The sequence below is a fragment of the Globicephala melas genome, chromosome 3, assembly GCF_963455315.2.
Source record: "Globicephala melas chromosome 3, mGloMel1.2, whole genome shotgun sequence".
Taxonomy (NCBI): Eukaryota; Metazoa; Chordata; class Mammalia; order Artiodactyla; family Delphinidae; genus Globicephala; species Globicephala melas.
In genome coordinates, this window is record NC_083316.1 from 153,799,548 (window position 1) to 153,814,768 (window position 15,221).

Sequence of the window (15,221 nt, forward strand, 5' to 3'; positions counted from 1 at the left end):
ATTCATGCCTATTGCCCCAGACGGCATTTAACTGCTCTCTCGTTCACTCAAAAGGGTCAATGTTTGGACTGTGAGGCGGTCGACCCCTACAGGCCAGCACTGGGAGAGCAGGGATCCACGTCCCCAGCCTCCCTTTGCTGCCCGCCCCATACCCGTTCAGAAGCCCCTGCTGGCCCCAGGGCAGGCCCTGCCCCCGACCCCAAGACCACTCAGCCTCAGTGATCCCATCTATAAAGTGAGGGACTGCACTGGTTTCTGAAGACCCTGCCAGCCTCAGAGCTTCCTGACAACCTGTCCTGGACTCCCGGAGGTTCTCTTTGTCTTAGGCCCAAGTGCCAAAATTGAGTTACCAAAATCGACTAACCCTTTTCCAGCCACCCTTTCCAATGTTAACACGCACTGGCTTGCCCTGCACAATCAGCCAAAACTGTATCTCCAAATGCTGTTTCTCTACATTTTCCCCGCAAACCCTGGATGGGTTTTTACAAAAGGCCAGAAGCCCTGCTATTTGTGGACCATGGACTCAACCATTCCGGCCAGAGGCGCGTGGCCCCGGCACCTGGCCGCTCCTCCTAGATGAGGCTGCAGCGCAGGGGCCTGCAGCGAGAAGGGCTAAAGTGAAGCGGACACGGCCGGGCTAAGCCGGCCTGTGGCCCGAGGACTGGGCGGGTGGGCGGGGCCGGGTGGGAAGAGCGAAGGGCCCGCTGGTCCCGGCGGCCGCAAGGGGGCGCCGCCCGCTCGCCTCGCCCCGCCCCGCCCCGCCCGCTCGGCTCCGCGCGGCGACTACCGCGGCGCTTCCGCCTGGCCGGCCACGGCCCGGTGTGAACGGCGCCGCGATGTGGCTGGGCCCGGAGGAGGTGCTGGTGGCCAACGCGCTGTGGGTGACGGAGCGGGCCAACCCCTTCTTCGTGCTGCAGCGGCGCCGGGGCCACGGCAAGGGCGGCGGCCTTACGGGTGAGAGGCGCGCGGCGACCGGGCCTGTGGGCGTCGCCGCGGGGCAGGCGAGGAGGGGGCGCCGGGCGGCGGGGCCCAGGACTAGCGGCCCAGGACAGGCCCAGCCTCGGCGCGTCACTGCGGACGCGCACGTCAGCGCGTGCGGCGGGGGCCTGGGGGCGCGAGGCCGGCACTGAGTGGGGGGTGGGAGGTAGGAACGCGAACCGCGCGTGGGAGGCAGGGACGGGGTGGGGTGGTGCGAGGTGAGGACGGGGCCAGGGACTCGAGGAAGACAGATGTGCTCGCGTTAGGAGGCGGATGGGGAGACTTCGGTCAACCAGGGCAGCCAGGAGAAGGCTGGAGGCGGCCTCTGCCCGGACTCGCTGCCCGTGAGCTTCCCGGTGCTTAGCGGAGGCGTGTGCTGCTTCCTGGAAGGGGATTTCACAGCTGAAAGTCCGCGAGATCTTCTGGTCTTCTGCTTCAGTTTCTCCAAGTGCCTCCAAGGAGGGGTCAAGTGATACAAGCATTCGTTTTCTTTTGCCTCCTTCATTCCCAACTCACCAAAGAATTGCCTTTTCAGCAAGATCAGAGTTCTCCCAGCTGCTGCTGGCCTCAGCCCCCATCCCTCCAGCTTCTCCTCACCCACCTTTCCTGCTTCTTGGTGCGTTGGAGCTGCAGACCGAGGCTTAGCCGAATCACCAGTATATGTGTTCCGGTGAACCAGCCAAGGTGCCTCTTTGCCCGTCTGGGTACTACACAGGACTAGACTAGACCGGCACCTCCTGGAGTGTGTGGCATTTGGGATCCAGGGGATGCCTACTGGGCATTCCCTCTACAGGGGTTGTCCAAGGTCCCTCATGCTCCAGGACCTGCCCCAGGCACTCCCAAGCAGACCTGGGTCAGTCTTAGGGCCAGACCAGTGCCTGCGCTCCTCGGGTGGCCCATTGTTGCCATTTAGGACCTCAGGCCCAATGTTGACAGGTCTTCCAGTTATCAAGAGATTTTCTGTGAAATGTCCTAATTTTAAACATTAGCAGCTAATGCAGTCCTACCAGATGCAGATAGAAGCTTCCCATAGGAGACCTCTTCCGTCAGTCTTTCCTGGGCCACACATCCTGATGTGGAAGAGACTGTACCATTCCCAAGAAAACTGTTCCCTTTGGTGCCTTGAGCTCTTTCCCAAAGGCCTCTAGAATCACAGGAGCCAGTGCTGGACCTGCCTCCTGGACTAGACTGTTCAGTGGAGGTTAGACAGCAGCCCCTCTGGAGAGACTGACCAGTGGTCAACCTTGAAGCCCAAGTAGAAAAGCAATGCTTGGGCGACCAGTATCTTTGGTTGCAGCAGCATACCGTTGTGTCAGATTTCAGGGCTTGTTCTGTGCTCTGTTTCTCCACAGATCATCTCAGCAGGTGGGTGGGTCCCTCTGTGCTCTGCTTTCCTGTACAGAGAAGGCCCTTTCTACCATACTCATCTCTCCATGTCCCCCAAGGCAGAGCTCCCCAGGTCCCCCCTGATAACCACACCTTGAACTCTCTGCTCCAGCTAGGTTTGGTGAGTTCTGGCATGGCCTCTGGCATGGCCTTCCCTGTGCCATCATGGACATAATGGCTTCCTGACCACTGTCTCCCTGGGGGAGGAACAGTTAGTGATGTGGTTTTATTCAAGCTGTCTTTTAAAAACAGCTACCAACCTAGATTCTTCATTGAAGAATGTGATGAGATGGCCTGCCCATTAAAAAGTTTTCAAGTCTTGCAGTATGGATATGCCAACAGTATAGGAATTAAAATAAAATTTCTGAGACCAGAAGAGAAACCTCAACACAAACAGTAAAAAGCAGTTTATTCCAAACACTGATAAGGCTTGAATATGCCGCTTTAACTGCAATTTAGAGAGGCATTTTAGAACATTTCAGTAAAACAGGTGAGAGATTACAGACTCCTGACTTGGATGTATGTGAAGAGTACCTTCTTTTGTAACTGGTTATTTTATTTATTAGAGACTGGAGGGGGGAAAAATCAAATTAAAAATGGAATATGAAACAGAAATGTTAAAATCGAGCAATAAAATCAATAGAAATTATTCTGATATCAACAGGAAAATGGTAACAAAATATTTTCAGATCATACCAAAAGTAGCTCTTCATGAAAAGGAAAAAATAAGTTTCAAATAGGAACAATGGACAGGCTTTTATGTAGCTGGATAATTCAATAAATGAAGAAGAATGAATCGGATAGTGGTAAAAGGTAGACATTTTCTCTAATTTATTGGGGAAATAGTGACATTGACAAATGTCAATGACATTGTGATGAGAAGGAAAACTTGAAATGCCCTAAAATGCTTCAGTTCAGAGGTGGAAAAAAAAAAACAAAACAGAATCGGTGTTTTCCTAAATTGGACAATTCTAAAAATTTGCATGTTCTTTTTATTCATGACTTTTGAGGCTACATTATCTTCCTGTTGTTGATGTGGAAAATGATGTTACAAAATCGTTGTCTTATGAAGAAGGCATCAGAGTACACAGCCAAAAAGGCCGCACATGTCAGAGAAACATGTCTTAAGAGATGTGTCTGGCAGTTAATAAAACATACTGTATTATTTTTTTGGATTTTGTGATATTTGTAGTATTGTTGTTTTTAATTGTCATTGTTGTACTTTCTTATTCTGAAGAAATACTTGTTTTCAAACCTGATTTTGTATTTTTCTTGAAGAGGGCCTCCCAGATCATCTAAGCTTTGGGCCCCATAAAACCTGAATCTGCCCCTGCCTGCAAGTATTTCTGAGTCAGGAGGACAAGCAGAAGCTTCCAGGAAGAAGTGGGAGGGGAGTTTTTGATAGGGATCAGACACTGGCTGAAGGCCTTTGAGGAAAAAGAAGTAATTTAACGGACCAGGGTAATGTAAGGTGTTTCACCCTCTTGGCTGGGGCTTTGGGGGCACTGCTACCCTCATGGCTGCCTCCAGCCAGGCCCAGCTCTCAGCCCAGCCCTCCCTCACCCTCCCCTCTCTCTGCCCTGTTGCCAGGTCTTCTCGTGGGCACCCTGGATGTGGTGCTGGACTCCAGTGCCCGGGTGGCCCCTTACCGCATCCTGCACCAGACCCAGGACTCGCAGGTCTACTGGACAGTGGCGTGCGGTAGGTGCCCTGAATCACAAGGGGTGCTGGGCAGGGCCTGCCCCAGAGAGGGAGGGGACGCAGGCTGCATTCCTGCATTGGACATGGCCCACTGAGAACCTGATGCTGCCCCTTGTTCAGACAGCACAGCCCAGGCCAGCATCCAGCTTAGGAAGGCAGCTCAGCTGTGCACAGATGCAGGGCAAGAGGACATGGGCCCCATGAAGCCCTGCGTGCCTCTCTGAGGGCTTGGCCTTGGGCAGTGTCCATGTTCTCCTGCTAACCTTTTCTCAAGGCGGATACAGCTTATCAGTATTCATGGACTACATATTTTTTTAATTCACCTACTCACTAAAAGTTATCTATAAACCCCAAAATCAGTACTTGTGGTACTTTTGGGGTCATTTGTGGACATCTGTGGAAATGTGTGTCTGCAGAGCAATGAAAAATTTGAGTCACCAGACACACAGGTTCCCAGCTGAGGTGGAACAAGGCATCCTTCTGCCTTCTTGTTTCAGCTCTCAAACCATAAACATGTCTCCTTTTAGAAGTTTAAGCACCGTGCTTCTCACATTTTGTGTTATCTGTTGGTGACTTTGCTGTTTAAAATGGCCCCAGGTATAATGCTGAAGTGCTGTGTGGTGTTTTTAAGCGCGGGAAGCTGTGATGTGCCTTATGGAGAAAATACAAGTTAGATGAGCTGCCTTCAGGCATGAGTTGCAGTGCTTCTGGCTGTCAGTTCAATGCTAGGGTATTAAAAATATATATTAAATGAGGTGTCTTTAAGCAGAAAGACATATAAGACAAAGTAGTGTATTGATCGGTTGGTGAAAATGTTGTGACCAGAGGCTCGCACGAACTTAGCCCTGTAGCTCCCCTGGGAGCAGTACTGGCAAATTCAGTGTTCCAGAAGACTTTGTAGAACATAACCACTGTGAATAACGAGAATCGCTGGTAGTTGTCCTTCTCGGAGGACACACCCACCCTCCCAAGAGTCCAGGAGGAAGTCCCCTTTCAGCCTGGCTGAGGTCCCTGGGATAAAACAGCAGTCATAGCTGGCACTCAGACAGCACTTCCTGCATGCCAGACATGTGAACCTCCCAACAACTCCAGAAGGTGGAACTTTGATTTTCCCCATTTTGAAGATGAGAAAACTGGGCCCAGAGGGGTTAAGTAACCCTCCCAAAGTCACACAGAACCACAGATCAGACCCAGAGCACCTGTTCGTGTCCACTGTGCTGAATACCTCTCTCTGCTAGAAGCCACAGTGTCACTGTCCCCCAGGATAGTGGTTTTCCTTGGAGACCTGAGAAGTGATGGGAGTGTTCACAGCTGGACTCCAGCTTGGGGGGGTGGGGGGAGAGGTCAAGGGGTGAAGGCACCAGGGTGCCCAGAGTGGGGCACTGGCAGGAGAGAGGCTTCCTATGTGGTAGGGCCCAGGGCAGTTGGTGTGTGCCTGGGCTAAGATGAGACGCTTCACTCTAAAATGGGCCCTTGAGATGTTCATCTTTGTCTCAAGGTGTTCCTTCTCAGGAGAAGGGCAGTGGTAGTGAGAGCAGCCTCTCTGTGGGGAGAGAGGAGTATGGCTACTCCGTGGGGCCTTGTGGGAACCCCATTGGTGGCATCAGGGCCTGCTGCTGGGGAGGGACCCAGATGCACTGTGGAGCCCCTGCCCTGGTCAGACCCCTGTGCTCATCTGCTCGTGCCTCTCTGTTTTTACCCACCACCTCTCTTCAGCTCTCCAAAAGCAGACACCTACTGACACCTGCCACTGAATCTCCACTCCTTAGACTGCCATTAAAGGACTTCTCAGGGTCTGCCTGCCTCCATTTCTGTCTTCCTCCCCCCACCAGCTCACACCTGGCCTTCGGCCAGACAAGACACTTGCAGGGCCTGAAGTTCTTAACTGTACCTGTCCTGGCTGGTGTACCTACAGCGTCGCCCCATGTCTACTTTACTTCCTCCTGCTCTGTTGAGTACCAACGCAGATGTCATATCCAATGGAAAACCTTCCCAGATTCCCCGGACTCATGTACCTACCCTTCTCCCTCCTCTAGACTTGCCGTGTCTCCACCAGCACTTTTGCATTGAAGGCTCACTGGCTCTCCCACTAGGCCAGCAATTCCTTGAGGGTGTGGGCAGGTTCTGCAGCTGGGCAGCCTGGATTAGCGTTATGGTGTGGTCACTTCCCAGCTAGGTGACCTTGGGCAACATACTCAACCTCTCTGTGCCTCAGCTTCATCCTATAAAATGAAAATAACTGTACCTGTCTCCAAGGTGCTCTAAGAATCAAATAAGATAATCCATAAAAAGTTTTGGAAAACAGAAATAGCACTTAATAATTTAATTAGCTATTATATTTTTTATTCCCAGTACCTAGCATAGAGATGACATAGTTTCAGTGTTTACTTAGTGCTAAATGAAGATTGAGTTGCTTTTAACTAATAATTATTTTAAGTGAATATATGTAAATATTTATAATTAAAGTGCAGACAGATCCACACAGGCATTGTGGACAAAATTCCTCTGTTTTAGGCTGCCGGGAACATGTGTGTAAGAGGGTTGCATCACATGCAAACTCAACTTCAAATTCAAATGTGGGTTCTTAGCAAAAAGAGCAAGAAAGAAAGAACTCACTTCACCTAACAACTAGACCTTGGCCTCTGTGCACTAGGGAAAGGAGGCCATAATAGATATACAAAGAAAAATGAAAAAAAAATAATTTATGGATGAATTAGGAACTTCCAGAGGTAATTTCTATTTATAGTTACCTATTGTTATGATTATCACTGTTGTATGATTCTGGGTTTAATCATTTTCACGTGGGCATCCTCCCACAGACCATGGGAGAGGGTCTTTCTGTGGAATCGCTTGTTAGGGTGGTGAGCCTCTTGGGTAAATGTAAAGAAACAAACAAATCAACCCTAACCAAGTCAGGCTGGACTGTGACATGTGACAGAGCAATGAGCAGATGCCTGGGCCAGAGGAGATGACAGGGACCAACTCAGCCTGGCCAGGGCGGGGTCAGAGCTGAGTCTTCAGCTGATGGAAAAGTTGTAGCCAGGTAGTGAAGGATGGGGTGACCAGGGATCGGGCGCCCAGCAAAAAACGTCTGTGGTCCACAGTCATGTCGGACTCACCTCTTTGCTAACGCTCCCTCCATGCCGAGTGTGTGGGCCTGCCGTGGTCACAGAAGCAACTGGGCCTTCTGGGTGCTTACAGTCCACAGACTGTCCCACACTAGGCTGCTGAAAAGGAAGCAGAGCTTTCACTCCTTTTCTTATTCTTGTGTTAATTCATTCAGAGAAGAGTTCTTAAGTGCAAAAACCCCATGCCAGACACATGAAAAACCCCAAAAAGTGGGGTGCCAGAGGGGCAGGGGAAGCCAGGCCTGGAAGGGACTTCCCTCATCCCTTCAATTTTCCTCCTGGGGCCCCTTTTCCCAATTCCCTGATGGAGGCAGAGAAAACAGCTGCCTCACTCTTTGGGAGTGGCAATGGGCCACCTCTCTGAGTTCTCCCATTTCCACTGGGCCTACAGTGCCCACAAGAACCCCTCCCTGAGGAGGGCAGGGACCCCCTCCTAGGTGGGGCAGACACTGGGGGCCAGCCAGACACTGAAAGGTCAGACAGGGGTTCCTGGAAGAGACGGGATCCAGGCTGGGATGTGAACTGGGATGAGGAGGAGGAGGCAAAGACCTGGGTGGGGCATCTGGCTTCAGAGAGAGGGATGAGCACCTCTGGCCCAGCAGGAGACCAGCCAGCCAGGGGCCTGGAGTCCTACAGGAAGCTCCAGCTGCCATCTGTGGATGCCTACATTCTCAGGAGAGCCACAGTCACCTATACCAAGTCTGACTGTGTCTGGCTAATCAGCTGTACATGGAAGACCACATTAAGTCCTTTTATCTCGAAGAAAAGTAAGCAAGCAAACCTGCAAATGTATAGACTATTTCTGGTAGGGCACAGAGGAAACTAGCAGTCACTCTTACTCTGGGCATTAGAGGGAAGTTGAGGCTTTATTTTCCTCATGACTCTGTAATTCTATTGGAATTTTTTTATTTTGTGTTTTTATCAGGACCATTTATGACTTTTGTCATATACATGAAGAAGGAAAGAGTAAGCAGCTCAAAGGTTGTAGTCACTTTGGTATAGCAAATTAGGTCAGCCATTTTAATCTCTCTTGAGTTTATATTTAAGGCCTGGTGATTTTATGATTTTCCTTTTCTTTATGCCACCAAACCTCTCCTAGGTTCTTCCCGCAAAGAGATCACAAAACACTGGGAATGGCTGGAAAATAACTTACTCCAGACACTGTCCATCTTTGACACTGAGGAAGACATCACCACCTTCGTCAAGGGCAAGATACACGTAAGATTCACTTTCCACTACTGGTTCTCACTCTCTTCTCTGGGCTACCAGTGTTCACCTTTGTCATCTTCTATAACTTTCAGAGAACACCGTGTAGTTCTTTCCCCCATTAAACAGAGATGGAAACGAAGGGTTTGATCTTCTTTTAGTGTTGAAAGGGGCAGTTGAACTCATTGTATGCAGGCCCCATCTACTGGCCAGCCACCGGAGTTTAAGCTTAGCTGGGAGTTTCCATTCCCTGCAAAGGGCCTCAGAGCAAATATGCAGATACACAACTCTGATAGCCAGTTCCTTGGCCAACAGAGGAAGAAGTTGGAAATGACAGGATAATTTTAGGTATATTTCTATTATAAAACTAACATTACTTCAAAATGCACAGACACTTTGACCCAGCAAGTCCATTCCTTGGAATTTACCCTACAGTGTATTCATATGTCCAGAATGACGTATGTATCAGGATGTTCCCTGCAACACTGTTAGCAAAAAGGCTGGAAACAATGCCTCCCAGTCCCATGGTAAGAGGGGAAGCAGCTGTTCTTTCCTCTGCAAATTGAGAGGGCTCATACTTGCTAACATAGCATTTATTGAGTATTTTCTTTATGAGTACTGTGCTGAGCACTGTATATTCAGGGGACTTGGTCAGTCATATGTGGTATTCTTAGTAGAATATTTTACAGCTAGCAAAATAATTATGAAGATTGTAGCAATGTGTGAAAACATCACAGTGATGTTTAGATTGTTTCCTCTTTAGTGAATAATTACATAATGAGCATTTATCTGAGTTATCTGTGTGTGTGTGTGTGTGTGTCTTTTTCTTTCTGTTGGATTATTGCCTTGGATTAGATTCCTCAGAGCGGTGTTACCAGGTCAAAGTTTCATGATGCAAACTTACTTTGGGCAAGCCCTTGTGACTTCATTATACCAGAACCTCCTAGACCTGGGCAGATGGCACCAAGAGTTCCTCAGCAGTTCTCTGTGTACCTTGGGGTTCAGGGTGGGACCTGTGTTGCCTTTCTAGTTCCAGGAAAATAGACAAAGAGAGCAGAGGCAAGTCTTCACTCTCCTAATGAGCCAGCTGGGCAATAATAATAATAACAGCAACATTATGGAATGTTTCCTTTATGCCAGGCCCAAACAAACTAACCAACAGAACAGAATAAAGTTCTAGATGAGTCAAAGGAAAAAATGGAAATTAGAAAATATTGAGGGAATCCCCAGGCCATCCAGTGGTTAGGACTTGGCACTTTCACTGCTGGGGCCCAGGTTCAATCCCTGGTCAGGGAACTAAGATCCTGTAAGATGCGAGGCCACAAAAAAAAAAACAAAAAAACTGAGAACTGGGAAATTTTGGAAATACTACTGTTTATCAGAATTTGTGAGATGTAGCAAAAGCAGGACACAGGAGGAAATTTAAAGCCTTACATTTTCTGTTTTATAATGTGAGGAAAAGAAGAAAGGGTGGTAATTAATGAGCCAGGTGTCCAATTCAGTAAGTTAGAACGCCAGAGAAACCAGGAAATTAGAAAGAAGGAAATATAGTTATCACAAAAAAATTACTATTCGCTGAAGACTCAGATTATAGTTAGCATTTTTTTAGCAACAAAGTATTTTTTAATTAAGATAAGTACCTTATTTTTTTAGACATAACGCTATTGCGTATTTAATATACCACAGTATAGTGTAGACTTAAGTTCTATATGCACTGGGAAACCAAAAAATTTGTGTGACTTGCTTTAGTGTGACATTTGCTTTATTGCTATGGTTCAGAACCAAACCTGCAATATCTTCAGGGTATGCCTGTAACAAAGGGAAGAAGTTAATTCCTTAGAAAATAAAGGAATGATACAGAAGAGCAACAGGTCCAAAAACAGATGTAAAATATAAACAAACCTGTGGCAAAAGTGATCCAGGACAAAAGAGAGAAACCTCAAATAAGTAATGTTGGGAATGAAATATGATAGCATCTATTTACAATGCAAAGTTAGGGGCTTCCCTGGTGGCACAGTGGTTAAGAATCCACCTGACAGTGCAGGGGACACGGGTTCAAGCCCTGGTCCGGAATGATCCCACATGCTGCGGAGCAGCTAAGCCTGTGTGCCACAACTACTGAGCCTGTGCTCTAGAGCACATGAGCCACAACTACTGAGCCCACATGCCACAATACTGAAGCCCGTGCGCCTAGAGCCCATGCTCTGCAACAAGAGAAGCCACTGCAATGAGAAGCCTGCGCACCACAACAAAGAGAGTAGCCCCCGCTTGCCATGACTAGAGAAAGCCCACGTGCAGCAACGAAGACCCAATGCAGCCAAAAATAAGTAAAATTTTAAAATAAAAATTAAAAAAATAAATAAATAAATCAGGGTTAAGAAAAAAGAGAGTAAGGGGACTTCCCTGGTGGTCCAGTGGTTAAGACTTCACCTTCCAATGCAGTGGGTGTGGGTTCGATCCCTGGTCCAGGAGCTAAGATCCCACATGCCTCGTGGCCACAAAACCAAAACATAAAACAGAAGCAATATTGTAACAAATTCAATAAAGACTTTAAAAATGGTCCACATCAAAAAAATCTTTAAAAAAAGAGAGAGAAAGAGAATGCCATAAACAGCTTTAAGCCCATAAATAGTAAGAAGTGAGACAAGATGGACACTCTTAAAATAATATGTTTTAGTTTCCAGTTGCTACTGTAACAAGTTACCATAAACTTAGTGGTTTAAAACAACACAAGTTCCTTTTCTTACAGTTCTGGAGGTCAGAAGTCTGAAATGAATCTCACAGGCTAAAATCAAGGAATTGGCAAGGCTGACTCCTGGAGGCTCTAAGGGGAGAATCTGTTTCCTTGCCTTTTCCAGCTTTCAGGAGCTTCGTATCCGTGATTCTTGGCCCTTACCTTTCTCTTGAATGCCAGCAGCATGGCCTCTTTAGTCAACCAGTCAGTCTCTCAACCCTTCTGGGGATTGGGATGTAAACATCTTTGGGGGGGCTATTATTTGGTCTACCACATAATAGAACTTAAACTGAGACTCACAAAGAAATAGCAAACTTGAATATGCTTAAAACTATTAAAGAAATTGAATCAGTAATTTAAAATCTGCCCAGTGATTTTTACAGTCCACTTGTATCAGCAAACAAACAAAATCCCAGTCCTGTGGGCCAGGCCGTTCATTCCCATTGGCGAGGACCATTACTCCTGAGTAGAGGCCAGCGGACAATGCAGAGGAAAATGCAAAGCAGAGTGTCAGCCCCTCTGCTCCCTGCTTGGGGGTCTCCCAGGTGCAGCTGAAGGAGTGGGGAAAGGGGACTGCCAACTGAGACCCAGGAAGGTGGCCTGAGGGACAGGGTGCCGTGATGGCCCACAGGCTGTCTGGGGCCCACCTTTCCACTGGTGGGGCCCCTTTCCCAACCTCCCAGTAGGTGCATTTGAGGGAAGCAGAAGACAAGGGCAGGGCCTTAGTAACAAGAAGGGTGCTTTGCCAGAGCCTCTTTCCCAGACATAGAGCTAATTCCTGCAGTAGTGTTCTGGGGAGGCACCAGAGGCAGCTTGAGAGAGAGAAGAGGTTGGAGTTGCAGCTACAGTGGTACTGGCTATACTGAGATGGAGTTACATCTTACCTTTGGGTCTTCACCCAAACTCCTGGCTGTTCTCCCTGCTCATGGTTACAGGAATTCGAGGCTGCCAGGAGGCTCAGCAGAAGCAGCAATCTGGCCCACAGCAGTTGCCTTGAATTACTTTAGCTTATCAAGTCATCATCCTCCTGGAAAATCTGCATGTACATTTTGAGCCAAATGCACTAAGAACCTGTTTTACCCCAGGAGGTTTGGGGTTGGCTTTGTGGCCCAGGGTGATGTCTCTGGGCACCCTGAGCCCAGTGAAGATGCTGGTGGGATACAGCATAGATATGCCCTGAGTTGGTTGGCCCTGTGGCTGATCTCTGGACCCTGAACTGGGTAGGTCCTGAGCTGGGTGGGTCCTGCAGCTGGTCTGTGGGCCTTGAGCGGGGGCAAGAGGCAGAAGCCCCCTGGTATGTGGGGGGGGAGTATCAAGTACAGAAGATCCTCCAAGACATTGTCACAAGAAATGCACGTCACAGAACAGTGCCACAGCAAGTTCCCATTTGGGCAAAGAAAGAGGGGAAAGAGCAGATTGCATGTATTTGCTTAAAGGTGCATCAGTGCCAGCCTGTCTGGGAGGAAACCAACAAAGTGGCTACAACAGCAGAGGAGATGGAGACTCCCTTCTCACTGAACACACTTTTTTACTACTTGCATTTTTTTACCATGTTTATGTATTATATTTTTCAGATATTTACATTAAAATAGCTAAAATGTAAATTTAAAAATTCCCTTCTCTGATCCAGTAGAGATAATAGCTCAGGAAGTTAGGGGAAATTGCCCAGCATCTGTCTGGCCAGAGCAGACGACAGGCCTACCTGCTTGTGGCCCTTGGGCCAGCGACCAAGAGTCCTGGGTCCCACCACTTGAGTTCCCTGCGGGAACCAGTCCCCTTGTCCTCCTACAGGGCATCATCGCAGAAGAGAACAAGAACCTGCAGCCCCAGGGAGATGAGGACCCTGGGAAATTCAAGGAGGCCGAGCTGAAAATGCGGAAGCAGTTTGGGATGCCCGAGGGAGAGAAGCTGGTGAACTACTACTCCTGCAGCTACTGGAAGGGCCGCGTGCCCCGGCAGGGCTGGCTCTACCTGACCGTCAACCACCTGTGCTTCTACTCCTTCCTGCTGGGCAAGGAGGGTGAGTGCAGGCAGCAGGAGTGCCCCCTGTGTCCCCCCTAGCACCAGTCCCCCAGCTGGCCCCGTCATCCTCAGGGCATCCTCCTCTGCCCTCACCCTCGACCTCGCCTCTATAAAGTGTACCGCCTCCCCAGACTGTCGAAGTTCCTGAGGGCTGTCCCTCCTCGGCCCCCAGATATTCTGTCCCCACATACCCACCAGAGAGTCTCCCCAGAACCTAGTGGCCCATGACCAGAACTCCAGACTTGAACCAGGCATCACCGGGCTCTTGGGGGCTCCTGTCATGTATACATCAACTAGCACAGTTCTTCACGTAGTGACTTTCTGCACAGGGCCTCCCCTCTTTCAAGTAGAGTGCCGGGCACCCATCATCCCTGAGCGGCTCCAGGTTACATGGTGTCTTGGACGTGTGCCCCTGCAGCCACCTGCTGCAGGTCCCTCCCCACAGGAAGCCCTGGCCTCAGGACAAAAGGCAGACTCCCAGCCAGTGAACTCTGCTGCATGTCGCCCCCAGAAAGAGCCCCCAGGGCTTTAGCTGCTCTCAGTGTGGCCTTTCCTGGGCCCAGCAAGGCCGGCTCCCAGCCATGCACACACACCTGTCACAACCTCCCCTGCCTTTCTCCCACCTTTGCATCTTCTCACCAGGCAGGGGCCAGCATCCTCTCTGTGCTGGTCACACCATGTTGTGACTTGTTCCCACATCAGTGCACTCCCACTAGGTGGGGCTTCTCAAGTCCAGGGTCTCAGCTAGCTCACCTCTGTTTGTTCATTCATCTCATCCTTTAGCCATTTGGTGGGCAAACCCAGGAGATTCTCGGGGCTGGGCACTGGGTTGGCCCAGGATGGCCCAGTCCCTCCTCGTGGAGCTGGTGTCCCAGCATAGCTAGGCTCAGGCATGGGGCCTGGGGGTGGGGAACGGGCAGGCAGTAGATGCTGCCCGCTCCCCCACATGGGTTCCAGGGCCAGGCAGGAGTCAGGAGCCTGCCTGCCCAGCCCTCCAGCTGGTTTGACCTGATGGTGTGTCTGTCCCCTCTGGTGTCCAGTGAGCCTGGTGGTGCAGTGGGTGGACGTCACACGGCTGGAGAAGAATGCCACGCTGCTCTTCCCTGAGAGCATCCGTGTGGACACCCGGGACCAGGAGCTCTTCTTCTCCATGTTCCTCAACATCAGCGAGACCTTCAAGCTCATGGAGCAGCTGGCCAACCTTGCCATGCGGCAGCTACTGGACAGCGAGGGCTTCCTGGAAGACAAAGCACTGCCCAGGCCCCCCCGGCCGCACAGCAACATCTCGGCTCTGAAGCGGTGCGTTGTGCCTCCCCCACCCCCAACAGGGACCTGCCCTCCTCACCCTTCACAGGCTCCCTGCGTGTAAAGGGGGCCAGGTGAAGGGGTGGTTTTCGGTAGTGGGGAGGGCACCAGGAGATTCACAGAGGCGTCGTCCTGAAAAACCTACTGCTGACGCTGACGTGGAGGGAGTTCTTCATGTATTACTTCTCAAAGCCCTGGGGTGGGGAGGCTCTCACAGGCTCCTTGGTCTCAGACAGGAAGCTGAGGCACAGGGAGGTAGAGCAGCTTGCCCCAGACCCCAATGCCTTAGCTCTAAGTGAGCAGTGGAGCCCAGCACAGGCGCCCCACCACGTCAGCCAGGGCATCCCCAGAGGCCTCTTCAGGAAGGCTTCAGAATCCCAGCTCAGGGTACACCGCCTCCATCCCGCCATGATTGACAGCTCTTCTCAGGACCCCTGGGCCCTGACCCCAGGCCCCAGGAGACAGCCCTGCACAGGTCTGAGGTCTCTGCCACCCTGTCTGTGGGAATTGGTAGACAGAGGAACGATTCACTAGGGCTGGCCCCTCCAGAGCACTCTGTTCTCGCTCTTCCGTTGCAGCTTAGGGGAAACCTGTAGGCCAGCCAGGAGCTCAGATATTCCCTGAGCCCCTGGAGCCCACAGCCAGATTCACACCTGTGTGTGCAGAGACTGTGGCCTAGGCCCAGACTCTTGGGTGCACCTTCAGGACCAGAATGCTGTCCAAGGATATTACTTTCCTGATGCAAGTGACACGGTGGCTTT

General features: G+C 50.2%; 1 protein-coding gene across 3 annotated transcripts in view; it reads left to right on the forward strand.

Annotated features, from left to right (window-relative positions):
- Positions 1 to 765: 765 nt before the first annotated feature.
- TBC1D9B (TBC1 domain family member 9B) overlaps positions 766 to 15,221 on the forward strand; it is a 46,767-nt gene continuing 32,311 nt past the window's right edge. For all 3 annotated transcript variants that reach the window (XM_030844827.3, XM_030844823.3, XM_030844824.3), the window contains exons 1-5: positions 766 to 954; positions 3,955 to 4,065; positions 8,293 to 8,411; positions 12,925 to 13,153; positions 14,196 to 14,454. In XM_030844827.3, the coding sequence (XP_030700687.1) occupies positions 837 to 954; positions 3,955 to 4,065; positions 8,293 to 8,411; positions 12,925 to 13,153; positions 14,196 to 14,454 (836 nt within the window). In that variant the 5' untranslated portion in view covers positions 766 to 836. The remainder of the gene's footprint in view (positions 955 to 3,954; positions 4,066 to 8,292; positions 8,412 to 12,924; positions 13,154 to 14,195; positions 14,455 to 15,221) is intronic.